The 17,881-nt window shown below is 44.7% G+C and overlaps 1 protein-coding gene across 1 annotated transcript in view; it reads right to left on the bottom strand.

Annotated features, from left to right (window-relative positions):
• Window positions 1-17,881, bottom strand: part of LOC121619985 (ectonucleotide pyrophosphatase/phosphodiesterase family member 3) — a 34,597-nt gene that overhangs the window by 10,707 nt on the left and 6,009 nt on the right. Inside the window, exons 7-20 of the mRNA XM_041955921.1 lie at window positions 17,093-17,212; window positions 15,978-16,087; window positions 13,991-14,056; window positions 13,770-13,842; window positions 9,634-9,742; window positions 9,065-9,187; window positions 7,490-7,521; window positions 7,273-7,400; window positions 6,755-6,824; window positions 6,501-6,588; window positions 6,070-6,242; window positions 1,590-1,635; window positions 1,170-1,324; window positions 576-711 (exon numbers count right to left, since the gene is read on the bottom strand). Coding sequence (XP_041811855.1) covers window positions 576-711; window positions 1,170-1,324; window positions 1,590-1,635; window positions 6,070-6,242; window positions 6,501-6,588; window positions 6,755-6,824; window positions 7,273-7,400; window positions 7,490-7,521; window positions 9,065-9,187; window positions 9,634-9,742; window positions 13,770-13,842; window positions 13,991-14,056; window positions 15,978-16,087; window positions 17,093-17,212 — 1,429 coding nt within the window. The remainder of the gene's footprint in view (window positions 1-575; window positions 712-1,169; window positions 1,325-1,589; window positions 1,636-6,069; window positions 6,243-6,500; window positions 6,589-6,754; window positions 6,825-7,272; window positions 7,401-7,489; window positions 7,522-9,064; window positions 9,188-9,633; window positions 9,743-13,769; window positions 13,843-13,990; window positions 14,057-15,977; window positions 16,088-17,092; window positions 17,213-17,881) is intronic.

Here is a 17,881-nt window from a genome sequence, read left to right as displayed (position 1 = left end):
CACGTCAGACAACCCTGTTTAGACATATTCTAGGGAATATGTCTATATCTCTTAACTGTTGTGTAACATATTTCCTGCATGGATCATATTCACATCCGAGTGTTTTTACCGTGACACCAGAGAGCAGTGAGCTCACATCTGGAGTCTCGCCGGCGGTGAAGTTTGATACTGAATAAAAAGGATGCAGTGCAGAGTAGAGTAAAAACGGAGCCCGCAAACCTTCTGTGGGCTGAATTCAGCTGTTTTTTGACATGAGGGCCAGGCTCAGGGGGAGATAAGAAGCTAACGCCCGGCTAGGGACGACTGTCGCAGGAACACAAGTTGTGTGTTTCAGCTTGTTGGGTGATGTGGACATTTGTTATGAGAGGCCACATGCTGATGGGCAGTGGGGGAGGTTGTGCTGAAATTCTGTGGAAGTTACAAATGTGAGTATCAGGCTCAGATAGCAACGGAGGAAGTGATGAGATGCTCACATCCTTTTCATCAGGAGGTAAATATTCGTGTGCGTGTGTGTGCGTGCATGAGACGCGAGAGTGTGGATGGTGTGAACTTGTTTGCGTGTCGGTTTTGCATACTGGGTGGGTAGAGGAAGCCGTGCGTCAGGTTCCCAGCACCCTTGTACTGATTACAGGAGGCGCTCTGGGATGGTTGCAGTCTGACATCAGGCCTCAAACAGTTTGGAGTCACCGGCTGCAGCGGGTCCAAGTTCGTCTACAGGAACAGAAATATCCATGCTTTACTGAGAATTTACATCAGAAACAAACTGTATTACATCACAAATCAGCTCCAAATGTAATTTCAGACATAATTTCAGCTGTGGGGCCGCTGTGGTCTTTCTCCCACAGAAATCGTCCCTGGAAACCATATGAAACCCAAACCTGTGGAGCAACATCTAATCTGGGCTGGTTTTTCATGTACAGAAATGTAACAGAACTGACTGTTTATGCAAAATGCATTTGTTTGGCTATTTTACCAGTAGCCGAAATGTAGCTTGTCATACTGTATGTCAGTGATTAGGAATCGGATTTTCTTGAAATTCCTCAAAAATCAACACAATTCTTTATTGTGTTATGTGTATTTTTATAGGAATCAGATGTAAAACATTTGAACAATTCTAGTATGAAAAGCATGTGCTTTTAATGTTCTTTCTTCAGTGCTGACACACTTACTGGCTTGTTGATGGTGAAGGAGCTCCACAGAGGCATCAGGATGTTGTGGCTGTAGGCCGTGATGAATCCCTCCTGGTGCAGGATGCAGTAACTCTCATTGAGCTGCAGCAGCCGGGGGCGACCAAACAGCATGTGCTCCTTCTCCGCAGCTGTCTCTGAAGGGAGGAAGAGCGCAGCTCACTCAGAATCAAAATCATCACCATCATTGGACAAGTTGGACAGCAGATTTAGTGGAATATTGACAATGCTGGAAATCAGCAGGATTTATGAAAGGACCAGTGATCAGTTTCCTCCAAGCACACTCAGTCGTTATATAATTGAAAAAAACCCCACAAATTCCAGATATCAGACACATTTAAGGTGCAGAAGAACTTTTTTTGAAAGCACAAATGCATGTCAGTCAAACTGGAGCGTCCTTACTTTCCTCTACGGTCAGATTCAGGCGGCCGTTCACAGCATTTCCACTCTACAGAGAGAGAAAGCAGAACAGAGCACATGCTGTTAACAGAAGCTCATGAAAGTGAACGTTTTGCTTTTTACCCACCACAGCAAACACTTGCATAATTATGACATCACAGTACAGGTAAAAAAACACCTAATGTCATGTTTTATGTTGAAGGTTCATGCGTCATCTTTTGCTTTACTTCCTGTTTTCTTCCTGTGTGTGTCCTGCACTCCAGTGATGTGTTCAGTCTTTGTCAGTTCGTCTTCGTTCCTTTGGTGTGAAATGCTCCTGTCGGTGTTCCTTGGTTTGGATTTCGTTTGCTAACTTGGACTTTTTCTGTGGTTTGGATCCTCACCTCCCTCGTCTGCCTGTAAGTCTTCAGTTTGGGGTTATCATCTTAATAAATTTGTTGAACTGCACCATCTGTGTCTGCATTTGGGATCTATGCCTGTCTGTCTGTGACACCAATTGAGATAAGATAAGATAAGATAAGATGAAACTATTCATCCCCAGCTGGGGAAATTTCACTTACAATACATAAACCGTTCTTTACACTTTAGTTTAAGGTTACAAAACCAACTGTGTTGACTTGCGAGCTTAAAACGGATTAAATTACATTTAATTAATTCTAATTCTGTAGAAATAAAATAAAATCAAACTGGTTGTACTGACTCCTTGCTGAAACCTTTTCTTGACATCCTTAACACAAAGACTTTGTGCCGACATCTGCGATGCCTCTTTTCCAACATTTCGATTACCTAATTTGCACTGACGGAGTTATTTACGCAGTGATTTAAAAAAGTCTGGACAGAACAGAGAGGAACAAACTGTTTTAGCAACGCCACAGACTGAGTTTGATTTACGCATCAGGGATTTTCCAAAGGCTTTCAGATTAGTGTGAACAAAGAGCCAAAACAGAATGATTATTGTGCTAAGTGGCGGTGCTGTACAATGGACTGAAGAGGAGGGGGCCTCTGGTGTCTTGGCAGGAGAGCGGGAAAGAACGGAGGGAGGTGCTCATCAGTAAGTGAACAGTGAGGATGTCATGACTGTGTTCCTGTGTATACCATTAACTTACACTGAATGTATTTCCTACAGGAAAAACTCCTGCACTTAAGAGGTGAGTCGCTCCAAACTTCTTTTTGAATTTAAGTTGTTAAAAATGTCTCAAATCTCTCTGGTCCTCATCAGTTTTATTCTAACATCAATATAATGTGCAAGGAGCTCTGGGTCTCGACTTAACCTTTCCCTGATCCACAACAGAGTTGGGCATTATTCTGCTGCTCCTCTGGTTTCAGTCTGTCTGCCAGATGTTAATCCCTGGCTGGATCCAGTTCAGCCACAGGAGCATTAGCATTGATGCTACTCTCTCATTTGATCCACACATTAAAGAAACCACTAAGAGCGCCTTTCCCCCGCTAACACAATGAGCTCTTTTCTGTCCGGGATTGATGCAGAGACGCCAGTCCAGATCTTTGGTTCCTCTCGAATTGATTCCTGTAAAGTTCGTCCGTCTCTTCCAGCGTGAAAGGTACTCAGATTGTTCCGAATGCTTCAGCTAGACTCGTCACTCACGCCATATTACAATTCAGTGGCTCCTTATTCGCTTCAGATCAGACTTCTCAGGACTCGCCCCTTCATACCGGCATGATCTCATCAGCTGTCAGGATGCAGGGTTCCTCTCTGCAATTTTAACGTCTTTAACGCAGCGCTTCAAACCTCACAGCTTGTGTCTGTTACTCAGTCGGCGTCACTTCTTATGTTCCATGTTTATCCTGCAACTGAGAATCAACAAACTTTCTCATAATCGCTGTGTTGCTCTAACTTCTGTTTCTGTCTCCCGCAAGCTGCCGAGCTGAGCCGAGTGTCTCGCTTTGACGGTTCTAAGCTTAGTTTATTTCCACTGTCGGCTGTTTGCAAGACATCTCTGTATCTGGAGGAGAGTCCCCTCTGCTGATTCGTCTCCGCAGAGGCTCACAGAAAATGGGACAGACAAGCTGCAAACAGGGGCGTGTAGGTGAGTGTGCCTTCATCAATTCAGGTAAAAATATCAGCGTGCCTCAAGAAAACAAGCAGCTGAGCGTCACCGCCATACTGGACAATTCAGTTTACATCAAGGGGCCATGCAGGGAGCAGAGTGTCCTGCCCAGTATCCTGCCCGCGCTCATTTCCCATGTTTTGTTTAACCCCAGCCACAGCGTAGCTGAGATGTACAGACACGTGGAAAGCAGGAATCAAATGGAAGAAACAGCAGTCTGTTTTGCAATAGAGTTCTCAGAAAATGCAGAACGTGTCCCCGGGAACTAAGCAGGAAGCAGACTCATAAACAACAACACAACAGCTTGAGGCCTTCCTGGAAGGATCAGAGGCAGGTGGATGATCTCAGAGGTAGAATGTGAGGTACTGGGTTTGTCTGTGCTGGGATTGGGACATCCTGAAGAGCTTTTCTTCTGTCTTATTTTGTGAGATTAACCAGGAAAAAACACCACTGCAGTATCGGTCTTTCTAATAAGAAAGGTTTGTGGTAGCGTTCCAAGGCTCACAAAGATAAGACTTCAGCTTGCAACATCTGCCTCGCTGAACTGATTTACCGCTCTCGACAAAAATCAAGGTCAACCCAGCCCCATTCATCTGCTTTTCAGGCAATGATGGTCCGGAAAAAACTGCAGTTGTTTGACGTTTCTCGTGTCATCTGGGGACATCGTGGCCTCGCCCACACTGCAGCTGAGGGGTGTGGAGGAGGAGAAAGGGAGGATCTGATGGGAGGTGCTGCTCAACTGTGTTCGAGGAATCAGCCGGGCCTCCAGCTGGATTGTTACCGCGGAAACACTACTCACAGGGTTGGAGCTTTTTAGGGTTACACTAGGGCAGTCACAACATTGTGAAACTGACTCCAGGTCTGTTATTCCTGTGATATTTTTAACCTGGGCTGACCTGCTCACAGACGTATTGTCTGAGAACAGGATGAGGTCAGAGTTTCTTTCTCTTGATGTTCCTTTGTTTTGTTTTTTTCAGTTTCATGTTGTGACACTGTGGTTAATTAACCACCTGATTAGGGCTGAGATTAGGATTTATTGCAACAAACACGGCTGGGAGATGTCTCGAACGTGGCGTACAACGGCAGCATTTCGTTCTGTCGACTGGGCTGTGCGTTACGTCAGGATGTTAACACAAACACAATAAAAGCACCTTTTCTTAGAAGCTTTGTGTTTCTGGGCCAGAAACACGTTCAAACCCGTTGTACGTCGAGCGGGGGTGGTATTTTGGTTGAAGTAAGAAATCTCAAACATCCAGACAGCAACGTTCAACCTGATACGTGTTACTTTTACATATTACTTTAATACTGTCAAAACAAAAGAGGGGAGACAAAGAACAAAGCCAGTTGTTGTGTATTCATGCATGTGGGATCACGGCGGGCTTGAATCTCATCTGCTGCTCATTACTAAGAATCTGACATTTGGGCTGCTGGAAGTTGTTTTCTTCTGGAAACATACGATCCTACGAGTGTCGTCAACCTGAAACCTTGCCTCCAGCCTTGTGTCTGCGTGTGTGGCCATCAATGACAGATTTCATGTTCAGAACCTGAGCACACGTTTGGGGCATCATTTAAAAAGACTTGTTGAGTTCATGCGCATATTTTAAAGCTGATGAGACGCCGCAAAGCAACAGTGTGAAGTAAAGCGCCTTGTCTTGTCTTTGTGGAGGCATTACTGGGGCAGGCTTAACAACCTAGCCATGCTCTCCATTGAGTGTGAGCTTGCTCAAAAACTGGATTTCACTGATGTTATAAATGACTTTGCTGTCAAAAAATCTTGGCGCATCACTGTTTGAGGGCTTGATAACCCCAGGGATGTGGAGGGGGCAGGCATAGGATGTTTAGTTATACTCTATAGCGCTCTCAGTTGTATTGTATTGTAGCCTACATGGGACAATAGATGGAAATGGTTTGTTTATATTGTGTCACATCACATTACTGCCTGTTAACTGTCCATCTCAAATTAAATAATTTGAAAATTGACACTTTCATTGCTTGCAAAGCGTTAAAAGTACTGCATATGTTGTTGTGACAAGCCGGTGGCGGGGTGGGGAGGGGGGTGCTGGGGGGGGGCCTATGATGGTGTCTTGTCCCCGGGCCCCAGCAAGTCTGTTGACAGCCCTGCTGGGCCTCATTCATGACAAGCTCATAAGCAAAAAACACCCAAATTTTTTGCTGGATTTATGATTGTGTTGATAGGTTTATAAGACAAACTCAGCCCAGAGACAAGCCGAAAAATAAATAAGTCACTACTTCATCATTATAAAGTAGCATCTCATTGAAGTACAATTAAAAAATGGTTGCATTAAGATAAGCACATATATCTGTTTCATGAATCAGAGTTTTCTTATTTTTCTTATCTTTTCTCTAATTCTGCTCATCAATTAGTCAACTCAATCTAAAATCGTGACAGCACCCACCAGGGTGGGGCAGGAGCATCCCAGCCTGTCTGCAGGTTCGCGGCTGGTCATCGGACACTTGCCGGGTGAGCTCCGCTCTGCTGGGAACTTTGGAACGTGGTGCGGGTTCCTCAGCATGTGGTTCATACTGCCGTGGGTCCCGTTGTTGTCAGCGGGAGAGATCTCCAGCAGATCTGCACAGAACAATGACTGCTTAGTTTTGTGGATCCGTCCAGCCACTGTGCATTTTTATTATTAACTCCAGATTCACAAATACAAAAATGGATCAATAACATCTGAGATCTGAGAGTTTACTTTGTCCTGGGGTCAATGATTTTTTTTTTTTTAGCTCTGCTTTGGACCCAGAACCAAACCACAACAAATCAGTCTGACGTTTATTTGGATGCTTACTATGACAACAGTAACAACTCAAGAAACACCCACAAACTCACCACACATCACATTGTACAGCTCGATGGCAGAAAAGGGTTCGATTTCTGTTTTATTCAGAAACTTGGGCCCATAACTGAGAAACATGGCCTGCAAGAGAAGGGAAAGTCAGAAATTAGGACCTTTTATTTCCCTGCTGCAAAGACAATGCTGGCTAAATCTAAGGGATAGCTGCACATTCAGTTAGCGAGGCTGCAGAAGGCTACATCGCTGCTGACTAACAGAACAGAATCGAACAGGAATCCTCAGTGCTCACGTGCATGCTCTCAACATCGTTGTCGTAGCCGTGATTGCCACCACTGCAGAAAGTTAAATTGCCTTGATCCCTGTGAGCACACACACACACACACACACACACACACACACACACACACACACACACACACACACAAAACAGTTCTACAGTTTTAGCAAGACATGAGTCAGATGAGTCTCTGAAAAATACTGAACTGCTGAGTGTGCAGGGGTCGAAGGGGGACGGCAGTGAAGGAGTAAACTCCATTATTAGGCGAGTTTAGACCGAGGGCCAGGTGTGATTAATTAGTCCCTGATGCATCATGGTCAGTAAATTATTTCTACTTTCCAGTTTACAACATACGAATTTATATTCTCAAACCCTTTGTGTTGTGAACAATCCCTTCTGTTATCGTTTATCATCATGAGTCACTGCTCTTTCTCCTTTTATGCGGTTCCTAACTGGCCTCTCGAAAAAGTTGCAATTAAGGAAGAAAAAGAAAAAGGAAGGCAGACAAGCTGAAGATGGGTGATAGATACCTCTCAAACAGCCACCCGGCGTCGACCAGGACGTTCACATCCTCAATGCGACGGCTGTTAGCGAAGTGGAGGCGCTTCGGCAGGTCGGCCTTCAGGTACGGCTTGATCTTTTGGTCGGGCTTCTTACACTGAAAAGGTGTAAAATTTCCGCAGCTCAAGCTTTACTGGCTGTAAATAGTTGGAAATGTGGGTGTTGGTGAGAAAACTGAATACTTACAGTCATGTTAGCAACGAGTCCGGCTGGGTCAACTGTCAGATGGGGGGGGAAAGAGTGAAGTCAGCATTTCTGTCGCTATAGCAACGACAACACCCAAACGTTTAATTAACAATTATGTGACACCAAGCAAAGCCAGCGTTGATCATAGTTTAACTTAGATATCTTAACCAATACACCCGTACAAACAGCTCGTCAGTGCTTATTCAAGATGCAAAGCGCCACTTATTTTATTCTACTTTATTTTTTTATTCTTATTCTTACTTTAGTAGCACTGTGGGCCCGTGAGGACAACATTTCGTTCAGCGGTGTACTGTGTATATGGACGAATGACAGTAAACAAACTTGACCTTGATTATTTAACCAAAAAAAAAGTGACCTCTATTTAAGTGAAGAAGATAAAAATGTGACATTTATCTCACCAAAAAATGGGAAAATGTCATCTAAGGGGAAAAATCTTCTTTTTATTACATTACATTTGACGATTTTGTAGGATAACTGTTATGGTTTTGGGGTTTGCTTCGTCTGTTTCCTGTTTTATTTTGAATGTTACACTCCTCATGCGTCATGTTTTATTTTACTTCCAGCCTGTTTTCCATGTCACCTGTTTTTCATTAGTTAACTGGTTCCTTGTGTATTTAGTGTGCTTTCCCTCTTGCAGCCATTTGTGTCTGATCCATTCTCCTGCATTTATCCTGTCTGTGTCCTCTCTGTTAGTTATTTGTTTAATGTGTTTAGTGCATTTGGGTTTTTTTGAACTGCTGAAACAGAGCAATCTAGTGGCAAACAGCTAAAATCTAAAGTTCACAGATGGCCGTGATAATATGAAACGCTTTTGGGAATATTCAGTAAGACATTTACACATTTTATTTTGGGCACCTGCACTGTTTTATCAGGAAAATGCTGCTAATATAAAGGTTGTTTCAGGAGAGCCTCAGGAAGTCGTGCATATAAGAATTTTGTCAGTTTAACATTTAGAATTATTTCTTATGCAGACCTCCCAGGCTATTGTGTGTTTGTCACAAGAGGTTTGAGTCATTTGGCACCAAGATAAGGCTGCAAAACAGCCCTCAATCCTACATATTATACTATGTTAATCTACCATAGAGATTGATTTTAAATTAATCCGCCTATTCAGCTGCATCTCCATGATAAAATTCTATGTGGGTCAATCCGCCTCTCAGGTTTCTCGCTGGTATCAGTTCGCTATCTTATTTTGTGTTGCACAAAGCTGACACATCACACACCTTTTGCAAAGAATGTATGATATCTAAAATCTTCAAACTCGACTGGTCCCTCTGTGCAGCCCAGAGCTGATAGGGTTCCTGAGCATCAAGAACATTAATTCAGAGATACTGTTCTGTTGTGACTTCAGTTGCGCCGCTTTGTGCCACTAAATGAATGAAATCAGGACGATAGGTGGAGGTTTGCTTTGAATCTCGATGTGTGATAAATGCTTTGGAGGTTATGAAAACCGTTCACAAGCCTGTTTCTAAGATCAGTGTTTCCTGGGTCAGGGCTATCACCTGGATCTTACCTGTCAGTGTGGCTTTTAAAGCAGGATTAGAGTTTACTCACTGGTTGTGTTTTTGTTTATGGCTCTGATGCGTCCAACTGGTCCATCAACGACCCAGTACTTGCTGGTGTCTCCAACCAGGTTCTCCAGCGCCTCCTTCCTGTCACAGCTTATGCTCTGCATACCTGCAACAGCAATCAGCTGTTATATTAATATCTTATGCTTCACACAATTCCACTACAGCGCGGCAGACAAACATGTAAAGGCAGCCAGTTGTTCTCTGAAATGGTTTCTCTATGTAGAGCATGTTTAAAGTCTCTGCAGTTTGAGGACTGAAGTGAAAGCAGCCTGAACGCAGTGTTGCACTTGCACAATACTGAGAATGAAACGGAATAAATGAAAGTGATAGACAAAACACAGATTCTTGTATTAATAATGAACCTGGATCAGTCACATCACGTCTGATGCCTCCTTCATAGGTCAGTATCTGCCCTGATGTTTATCTGGCATATTGCAACGATGTGTCCCACCCACACAAACACTGATAAATTTATAAGATCTATAACTTTATTGTGATTCAGCAGGTCTAAATAATGGCGTTAACAGATCTCGATGTTAGATTGTGTGTTACCGTGATCTGCCAAGACAATGATGTTGACACAGCGGTGAAGGTCGAGCTGCTTGAGGCCATTCATGAGCTGACCGACGATCTTATCTACACTCTGGATCATTTCGAGCACCTGCAGGAAAACAGGCAAAAGCAACGGAAACACAAGTGTTGAACAGCTGGTCGCACAAGCTGAACTGGCTGTAAACACAGGAAGCTGCGTCTCCAGAGTAAAAGCTTTGTGAATGAGACAAGCTTCATCAAGCATTTAAAGAAACAAAACTTCTAAAGCTGATTCACGACACGACACTGCAACTGTTACAGCCTCCTCAGTAAGCTGCTGGGCCACAGTGTGTAGTGCAGTACTTCCCTGCCAAACAGCTGTTGAAAAAGGTGATATTTCCATGGAACGCTATAAGGCGTTGATGATGAGGAGGAGGAGGAGAGATTAAGGAGGACAATGAGTCCTGCCAGAGATTGGGGCAGCAGATAGATGACGCAGTTGCAGACGACCTGAAGCTGGAAACTGAGAGTGCAGTCGGGGCTTTTGCTGCACCCGCATCATCTAAGCTTGCTGAACACACATGCCTGACTCTAGCTATTTTAGCGGGCGCCCGTATGCAGGCGATTCTCTGGAAATCCGGACAGGGCAGCCATGGTTCACCAGGTTGTGCTTTCACAGCAATGTTGCTTGAGCAAGACGCCGAACCCCACGTTAGTCCTCATGGCCAGGCTGCTACCGCACACACTGACTCACTTCCATTAGTGTGAGTTTATATACAGTATATATGTTTCCAATTAGCACTCCTGAAGCCGAGCAGGCTCTGAAAGACTGCTTTGAGACCACAGACTTGGAAGCATTGCAGGGGTCTCACAATGAGAACATGGAGGAGATGGTTGACTGCACCACAGACTATATTAACTTCTGTATGGACACTGTTGTTCCAGTGAAATCTGTACGCTGCTTTGCCAACAACAAGCCCTGGATAACAAAGGCCTTCTGAACCAGAAGAAAGCCTTCAAAGATGATAGAAGATAGAGATCAAGAGGGCACAGAAGGAACTCAGAGTCCAGCTCAGAAAGGCGAAGGAGCAGTACGGAAGGAAATTAGAAGAAAGGATGCAGAACAACAACATGAGGGAGGTGTGGGAGGGGATGAAGACCATCACTGGCTGCAGCTCCAAGAAGGGTACCCACATTGAGGGGGATGTGGGGAGGGCAAACCAGCTCAACCACTTCTTCAACAGCTTTGATCACCCCAACCCATTCACACCTCGGAGCACAGCAGCCCCCACTCTCCTACTACCGCAAGCCATCACCAACACAGATGAGGACATCTCCCCTCCTTCCCTCACACCACCCACGACAATCACAGCAGCTCAGGTCTGCAGTGAGCTGAAGAGGCTGCGCCCCAGCAAAGCCGCAGGTCCAGATGGAGTATCAACACGACTGCTGAAGGCCTGTGCGAGGAAGCTGGGACACCCCCTTCAGCGCATATTCAACCTGAGCCTAGGACAGGGGAGGGTTCCCCAGCTGTGGAAGACATCCTGCATCATTCCAGTCCCTAAGAAACCACATCCTGGGGAGCTGAACGACTTCGCCCTGACGTCACACGTGATGAAGACCATGGAACGGCTGCTGCTCCATCACCTGGGGCCACAGATGTGCTCTCTCCGGTCCTGTTCACCCTGTACATGTCCGACTTTCAGTACAACTCGGCGCTCTGTCATGTACAGAAGTTCGTGGACGACACAGCCATAGTGGGCTGTATCAGGAGTGGACAAGAGGATGAGTACAGGAAACTGATCCAGGACTTCATCACATGGTGCGACTCCAACCACCTGCTCCTCAACACCACCAAGACCAGGGAGATGGTCGTGGACTTTAGGAGACCCAGGCTGTGTCCAGAACCGGTCATCATTAAAGGGGCCTGCGTGGAGGTGGTTCACACCTACAAATACCTGGGAGTGCAGCTGGATGAGAAACTGGATTGGACTGCCAACACTGACGCTCAGTGCAGGAAACGACAGAGCCGCCTGTACTTCCTCAGAAGGCTGGCGTCCTTCAACATCTGCAAAAAGCTGCTACAGATCTTCTACCAGTCTGTGGTAGCAAGTTCCCTCCTGTACGCAGTGGTGTGCTGGGGGAGCAGCTTAAAGAAAAAGGACGCAGCACGACTGGACAAACTGGTGAGGAAGGCAGGCTCCGTCGTTGGCACAGAGCTGGACAGTCTGACATCTGTGGCAGAGCGACGGACACTGAACAAGCTCCTGTCCATAATAGACAGTCTTGATCACCCACTGCACAGCGCCATCTCCAGGCAGAGGAGCAGCTTCAGTGACAGACTGCTGTCATTGTCCTGCTCTACGGAAAGACTGAAGAGATCGTTCCTCCCCCACGCCGTACGGCTCTTCAACACCTCTCAGGGAGGGCGACAAAAACAATAATCACCACAACAACTCTGGACTCACTACACACTCACACCACACACCATGGACACACATGTAAATGCTGGACTTTATCACACACACATGTAAATGCTGGACTTTATCACACACACATCTAAATGCTGGACTTCATCACACACACATGTAAATGCTGGACTTTATCACACACACATCTAAATGCTGGACTTCATCACACACACATGTAAATGCTGGACTTTATCACACACACATCTAAATGCTGGACAGTTTTACAGGATAAGTGATAATTTTGAACTGTTGGTGCTGATCGAGGAAATGTCAGGGTTCATTCTCTGGGCGTGATGGCTAATGCTGACTAATGGCTTATATCTAAAGTCTACGTTTTATTCTTTCTTCTTAAAATGCCAAACAAACAGCGAAAACAGCACTTCTTCGTTAACATTACAGTCTTACATCTGAGGCTAACAGCTGCAAACAACCTCCTCCACAGTAAATGGCTGCAGTCCTTGTTTATGAAACGCTCCTTAACACATGAATTCTTCCGCAGTCACTGAGTTCATATCACAGCTGAAAACAGACCGGCAGCCCCTGTTCAGTCCTTATCAACGGATGAAATCAGGTAAATGGTTGACAAGCAATCTGATGTCTGTTTTATTACCGCTGCTGAGGCAGAAGCTCCTGTTCCTCCTGAGGTCTTTGGGTTCACATGGTAACTGTTAAACCCAATGATTAAAAGAAAGCTTGAGTAAAACACGTGAACTGAGTGTGGAACTTGAAACGTAGCTCTGAAAAGTTCGCAGCTTCTTCCTTCACAGTCATCAACAGCTGTAGCCTCTTTTTACGTGTGCTTGACTTGAAGGGAGACGGTCTGCAGCTGGTACGCAGCTGCATTCATCATGTTTTCACAATGAATCCTGAGCAACACATGATCTCATTGTGACTCTGATGGTCTGTTTAGGTCCTGTTTAGGTAGAACTGAACTGAAATAATGTGACAACACAGACATACAGAAACATGGGTTCAGATCCAAGTTTGATGCAGTGAATCAGGTCTGATTCAGGTCCAGCTCTTTTGCTGCAGGTCCCAAGTTTGTTTATCATTTCATTAGCGGCTACCTACACTGCGTTAGGTAAGACCCAAAGTTTAGCTTTGACAACTTGTAAATAAATAAAACGTATTAATTGAACTCAGTGGTGAGGCCAGATTGGTCCGACAGGTCGTTTTCAGGTGGGGCACGATGTTTTTTACCTCACGGCTGCTGACAGATTGATGGGAAAAGGTCAATTATGGCCTGACATCTTTATCAAACAGTAGTTTGTCATGCTGCCTCCTGAGTTCTGGGACCTGCAGAGTTATATCATTATATACTATACTCACTATATCTGATAGGTGAGCACGTACAGCCGCATTGCTTCACACCTGAGACGTGCCAGGTCACGGAAGGGGGCACATCCGCCAGCTGCTTTCACATGATCGCCTGGATCGTGATCTGATCTGATCACAGCGTGGGCAGAGTCGACACTTAATAACACTGCAGAGTTCAGCACACGAGCGGCCAAGCTGGTCGTTGAGACTCATAAAACGGCGACTTTGCTGATGTCACTGTATTTGTTTTATTAGCAATCAAATTCAACCTTTATGGAGATCTTTAATCTGTGGCCCATTAAAGGACTTCAGACTTTTCTAATTGTGCTATTTCATGGTGTGTAATGATTTGTGATCAGATGAACTCACCCCTCCGCTGACGGGGCCGTAGCTGTGTCCAGCTTTATCTGGTTGCTCCAAATACAACGTGTAGAAATCTGGTCTGGAGGAAAATGGCAATTTTACAAACAAAATAAGGTTCATTTGGCATTAATGCCATCAGGAAAAACAACATTTAAGGTAATTGCTGAATGACATTATCCTTATTGCAAAATACTGAGTGCTTTCATTGGAAATACTTGAACACCAACCTTTGATCATCTGGCAGCCGCAGCCACTCCAGCACAGTGAAGACTCTTTCTTCAAACGGCACTTTACTAAAAGCAGAGAGAGAGACGGCAGCAGCTTTTTAAAGACATAATGTTTGTGTTTTCAGTTCATCTCAAGGCTTTGCTGCGTCTTCTGTATTTAAGTTTGCACAGATTCGACACAAACACAAGCGTTTGTGATTTCACTTTGTTCTCAACCTTCAGTGAAATGAGGCAAAATTTTAACTTCTATGTTAACTCATGTCTTTGTTCTATGTTTTCGTGTGTCCACCACAGTGGATTCAACACACAGTGTAAAGTGTCTGTAGTGTCAGAATGGATTTTTTTTTTTTTTGACAAATTAAACAGCGCATATGGGTAAATGTGTTGTTTTTCTGTTATCTTAAAATAACAAAACACATAATTTTTAGCAGTTTTGTCTGTATCTTTATGTTATTTTGCACCACGTTATACACATTTTCTTAAATCTTGGCTTGACGCACAGACTTTGGCTCCTTTGGAAGCTTCGGTATCTCCAGTAGAAGGTATAATAAGGATTAATTTGGAGCACCAATTGTGGATTATTCCGCTGCTCAAATGTAGTATTTCCTCCTGCTTTGGTGCGTTTTAGAAAATTACTGAGGCTTTTCAAAAAATTAATCTACTCGTTTGTGTTCTTAAAGATTTACACCTTCGGTAGGAACCAATGGGCTTTGAGCTGAGACAGGATGGGATGTCTCAATACTTTGATTTCCCAGAAAGGAGTGCTAACAGTAATGTCCTGCGTTTATGGCATGGGCTTACAGAGTTCAAGAACATCTGTACTCCGAAACCAACGTGGACCATCAGGGACAGAAAACAGATACTAGATTAGATTAATAAATCTGTTTTATTGCTTATTATTGCTTTATTATGTTTATTTATTATATGCAACGTGATGGTAATTTCAACCATGCCCAGCCCTGTATCGGTACAGTGCACTTTTATTGATGTTGCCTCAGAGATCTCACTTGCAACAAGTGGGTGTGACAGCTGCTCCGGCATTGGCCTGAGGGGTACTGAGGGTTTTCACTCTGGCTGTTCTGCCACAGCCCAGAGGTGCTCTGCTGGGGTGAGATCTGGTGACTGTTGAGATGATTTAAGCTTTGAGATGTGGCCTGTGCATGGTTCAAGTAGGCTGTGGTGTTTAAACGACGCTCAGTTGGTACTAAGGGGCCCAAAGTGTGTCGAGAAAATATCCCCCACACCCTCAGCAGCCTCAACCGTTGATACAAGGCAGGTTGGATCCATTCTGATTATGCCGAATTTTGACTCTTTTATCTGAATGTTGCAGGAGACATTCAGTCAAATCAGTTTTTCCAATCTTCTGTTGTCCCGGCTAACTTTGGTGAGCCAGGGCCAGTTGTAGCCTGTTTCCTGCTCTGAGCCGACACCTGGTGTGCTCTTCTGCGCTGAGGCCCGTCTGCTTCAAGCTTTGATCTGGTGCGTATCCAGAGATGCTCCTCTGCATATCTCGGTTGTAACGAGCGGTTAATTTAGTCCTCTGACCTCTGCCATCAACAGTGACCTGCCACTCACTGGGTATTGTCTCTTTTTTGGACCGCTCACTTCAAACCTCAGAGATGGTTGTGTGTGTCTGAAGCGGTCAAACCAGCCCAACAGCCACACAAAGTAACTCAAACCACCTTTCATCTCCATTCTGATGCTTGGGTTGAGCTACAGCAGATAGTCTTGACCATGTCTATGTGCCTAAATGCGCTCAGTTGCTGCCATGTGATTGGCTGATTAGATGATTGCGAGCAGCTGAACGGGTGTACCCAGTGATGTAGATGGTGAGTTTATATTAAAGTATATGGGACATTGGACTGCCTGTTCTCTGGTAATGGTGCACAGCCGGTCGCTTTAGACAGCCGGTTCTCCAGCAGGATGTGATACTTCACAGTTTACCTCCTGGTTCTCCAGCATGCTTCTGAAAGACGGGAAGTCTTACCCATTGTAAGGCTCGTAGATGTTGGGCAAGCTTCCGCTGATTTTGACGTCTGATCCTGGCCAGAAGAAAGTCCCAGCCTTCAGGCCCTGGTTCTGCACTGTTTGCCAAATCTACAAAGACAACAGTCTACTCAGAAACATTTTATAGACATCTGCTGTTCTTATGCACTTATTCCACCAAATGATTGAAGCTACATATCTTTACATGAAGTGAAGCACTTTTTATCAGCGTTACAGAAAACACTCTTCATGTGCTGTGCATCATTCATACATTTTATCAAATCTCTTTGTGGCGTGTTTTGCATCATTGCAATCTTTAGGCTTCAAAATAAAGTTAATTGAGTTAAATTAATCAGACCCCATGCAGGCGTATTGGTGAGGGTTGTTTGAGCTGCAGACCCTTCTCAGGGCTTAAAATGGTATCACCAACTACCAACAACGAATCACTGAATATCATATAACATGTCACATTTTCAGATTAAAATGTCTAAAAATGACTAGAGCCATGTTATATTAATCTCTATAAACACACATCTGCATATGAATGCAGAATCTGGATTCTGGATCAAGATTTTGGTGTCGGAAGCTGATCATATGTAGCCTGAATAAAACTTTAACACTTTATCTTTGTCTGTTTTTATTATAATCAGTTTAGCTTGATCATCCGGCTGCTGTATTTTAACTCAGACTCTCTCGCCAGCTTATTTCTTTCATGCTGCTGCCATGCGTACCCCTCCGCCTCCCTATCACCACCCATCTTCACAGATCTTCAGCTTCATCATCCCATCAGTTAACAGAGTCATCAGCCACCACCACCGGTGTCTGGTCTCCGGGGGGGATTTATCTCGCTGCTGCTCAGAGCGATGCCCCTCGATTACAAAATCTCCCTGTTGGGTCTAAGCGCCAAAGACGTCCTGATGAGACCTAATTATCACCTGTCATAACAAACAATTGCCTCTCCTAATAGAAATAGTGTCGCATAATCATTAATTTTTACATAGCTATGGTGCCCCTCCCCGATCCCTAAAACCAAAGCCCCGTTCTGCGCATGCATCATCATCCAGCCTGCGTCTGAAATGAATTGAATTTCACTGAATCAGACCTAACAGGACTCACAGGCTGCCCGAGGTACCACTCAGGGTCGTCTTTCTCAGAATTGGACAGACTAAAGGTGGCGTCAAACACCGGGTCGTACATGTAGTTGTCAATCAAACCGTTGGACTCTGGATAGAGACCCTGAGAGGAGAGGAGACACAAGGGGAGAGGAGAGGAGACACGAGAGGAGAGGAGGGTGTGACAGCTGTTTGGGACAGAAGCCCTTTTCTCTATGGAATACACCTGTAAAAGTATGACATGAGATTAGTCATTGTCGATTTATGATCCGGTGAGTCACAGTGATCCTTATTCGTGAGTGAGTCAACGGTCCGAGTGTCAGGCCAGCAGAGCCAAGTCATGGGAGGGGGGGGTCCTGGAAAGCTCCTGCAGGCTGTGCAGTCTGGCACTTGTATATATCTACATATTTTTATCTGTACTTTCCATTTCGTTCCATTTTGAAACACATTAATGGAGTTACACATACATCAGATTGTGCTCAGCCTCTAGAGGAGCGTGTCGTGTTTCAAGTTTGAAGTAGCCTGAAGCACCTGGAAGCGCTGAGGCTGAAACATGTCAGGAGCTGCATGTTGAAACAAATTGTTCAACCACTGAATTTCTCTTGAAATTTAAAACTGTGAGCGCTTGCGGTTCAGAGCAGGCTGCGACTGGCTTGTTGTATCACTGCAGCGCAACACTCACTGCTAACATGCTCAGAATGACAGTACTGACATGCTAATGATGAGCAGCACTCTGTGTTCTTCATTAAGGGTGTTAGCATGCTAGCATTTGCTGATTAGCACTAAATACACA

The sequence above is a fragment of the Chelmon rostratus genome, chromosome 16 (assembly GCF_017976325.1).
Source record: "Chelmon rostratus isolate fCheRos1 chromosome 16, fCheRos1.pri, whole genome shotgun sequence".
Classification (NCBI taxonomy): Eukaryota; Metazoa; Chordata; class Actinopteri; order Chaetodontiformes; family Chaetodontidae; genus Chelmon; species Chelmon rostratus.
This window is presented reverse-complemented; position numbering and strand designations above follow the sequence as displayed.